Source organism: Rhea americana, unplaced genomic scaffold (assembly GCF_003343005.1).
Source record: "Rhea americana isolate MKP2758 unplaced genomic scaffold, rheAme1 scaffold_175, whole genome shotgun sequence".
NCBI classification, from domain to species: domain Eukaryota; kingdom Metazoa; phylum Chordata; class Aves; order Rheiformes; family Rheidae; genus Rhea; species Rhea americana.
Window position 1 is genome coordinate 1247089 of NW_028185872.1, and position 1274 is coordinate 1248362.

The 1274-nt window shown below is 54.8% G+C and overlaps 1 protein-coding gene across 13 annotated transcripts in view; it reads right to left on the reverse strand.

The window, feature by feature from the left end:
- TEX14 (testis expressed 14, intercellular bridge forming factor) overlaps positions 1-1274 on the reverse strand; it is a 68645-nt gene that overhangs the window by 39153 nt on the left and 28218 nt on the right. For all 13 annotated transcript variants that reach the window (XR_014895371.1, XR_014895373.1, XR_014895372.1 and 10 more), the window contains exon 3: positions 626-776. Coding sequence is in view for 10 of the 13 variants with exons in the window: in XM_085301322.1 (XP_085157448.1) it covers positions 626-776 (151 nt within the window). In the remaining 3 variants the exon portion in view is untranslated. The remainder of the gene's footprint in view (positions 1-625; positions 777-1274) is intronic.

Below are 1274 nucleotides of genomic sequence, written 5' to 3' on the forward strand. Positions count from 1 at the left end.
GCGCGGGGCGGCCCTCGGGACACGCCCCCTCGTTTGCATCAACTCCCGCCGCCGACCAATCGCGCGCGCCGCCGCTCAGGCGGGGAGGCGCCGGCTCCCCGCCGCACCTCARGGCCCCTCGGCACCCGCCCGACCCACGCACCTCTGCACTGCGTGCGGGGCGGGTGCCGTCTCGAGTGGCTCCTCGCTAGCCCCACCGCAGTGATTCTCCCCAGAGGCACAGGTTAGTCTCGTATCACACACTGCCGTCAGCCAGCTTTGGAAGAACGCCCTAGTCTGCATATCCACTAATAGCATCGCACAGAAACCATACCAATGGGAACAGCACATGGTATTTAAGTTCCCCAAACGATAGTATTTTAGGAAAACTTACATACAGACCTACAATTAATATTTACATAGTCATATTTCTTACATTTAGGAAGAAACGACACCTCTAAAGCTCCATTTGCTATACACAATACTTCATAGTCCTTGCTTTCATGTTATCAACATTCTGCTTTTAGAATCACCTGAATAGGAAGCATTTCAGGTTTTTATTAGAAAAAGTGACAGCAAGATAGAATTTCATCAAATACTGTGTCTCATTTAAAACATTTCCTGTTCTCATGTAGTTAACTCTCACCTTTCTTCAGAAGTTTCTTCACTTTCACATAGTTTCCTTGCCTGACATATTCATGTAGTTGAGCTTCCAGAGAGTCATTTTTTATACTTCCAAGCTGGACCGGACAGGGAATGGGAACAGGAACAGCATGAGCCATCTTCTCTGGACAGAACTAAGAAATGAAGTGAAATCTAATGAAAATACAAACATCATAGCTCAAAGAATCTCGTTTAGATTTCAAAACTTCAGTAGCTGGCCTAATCACTAGTGAGTGTTGCTGATGAAAGCTGAGAACAGCGGATGAGGACAGCTTCTTTCGTCACACCTACTCCCCCCCGCCATGAGAGGCCATCACGCCCACTGAACAGCGGCCTGCACGGGAGACTCGAACACGCCTGCACACAGGGCCTGCCCAAGGGGGCGATACGGCCCCCCGAGGAGAAGGGGGACGTCCCTGAAGGAGCGCGACTGGGCGAAGGGAGGACTCGGCTGCTCAGGGACACCAGCCGTCGGCGGCTGCTGCTGCTGACAGCCCCCCCTTCGCCGCGCCGCCGCCTCCCTTACCTCTGCCCCGCGCCAACGCCCGCCGCCCAACGGCCGCGGCGCGCGACCCCGTGCCGACGCTCTCGCAGCGCCACGTGCCGCGCATGCGTGGCCCCCGCGCGCGCCT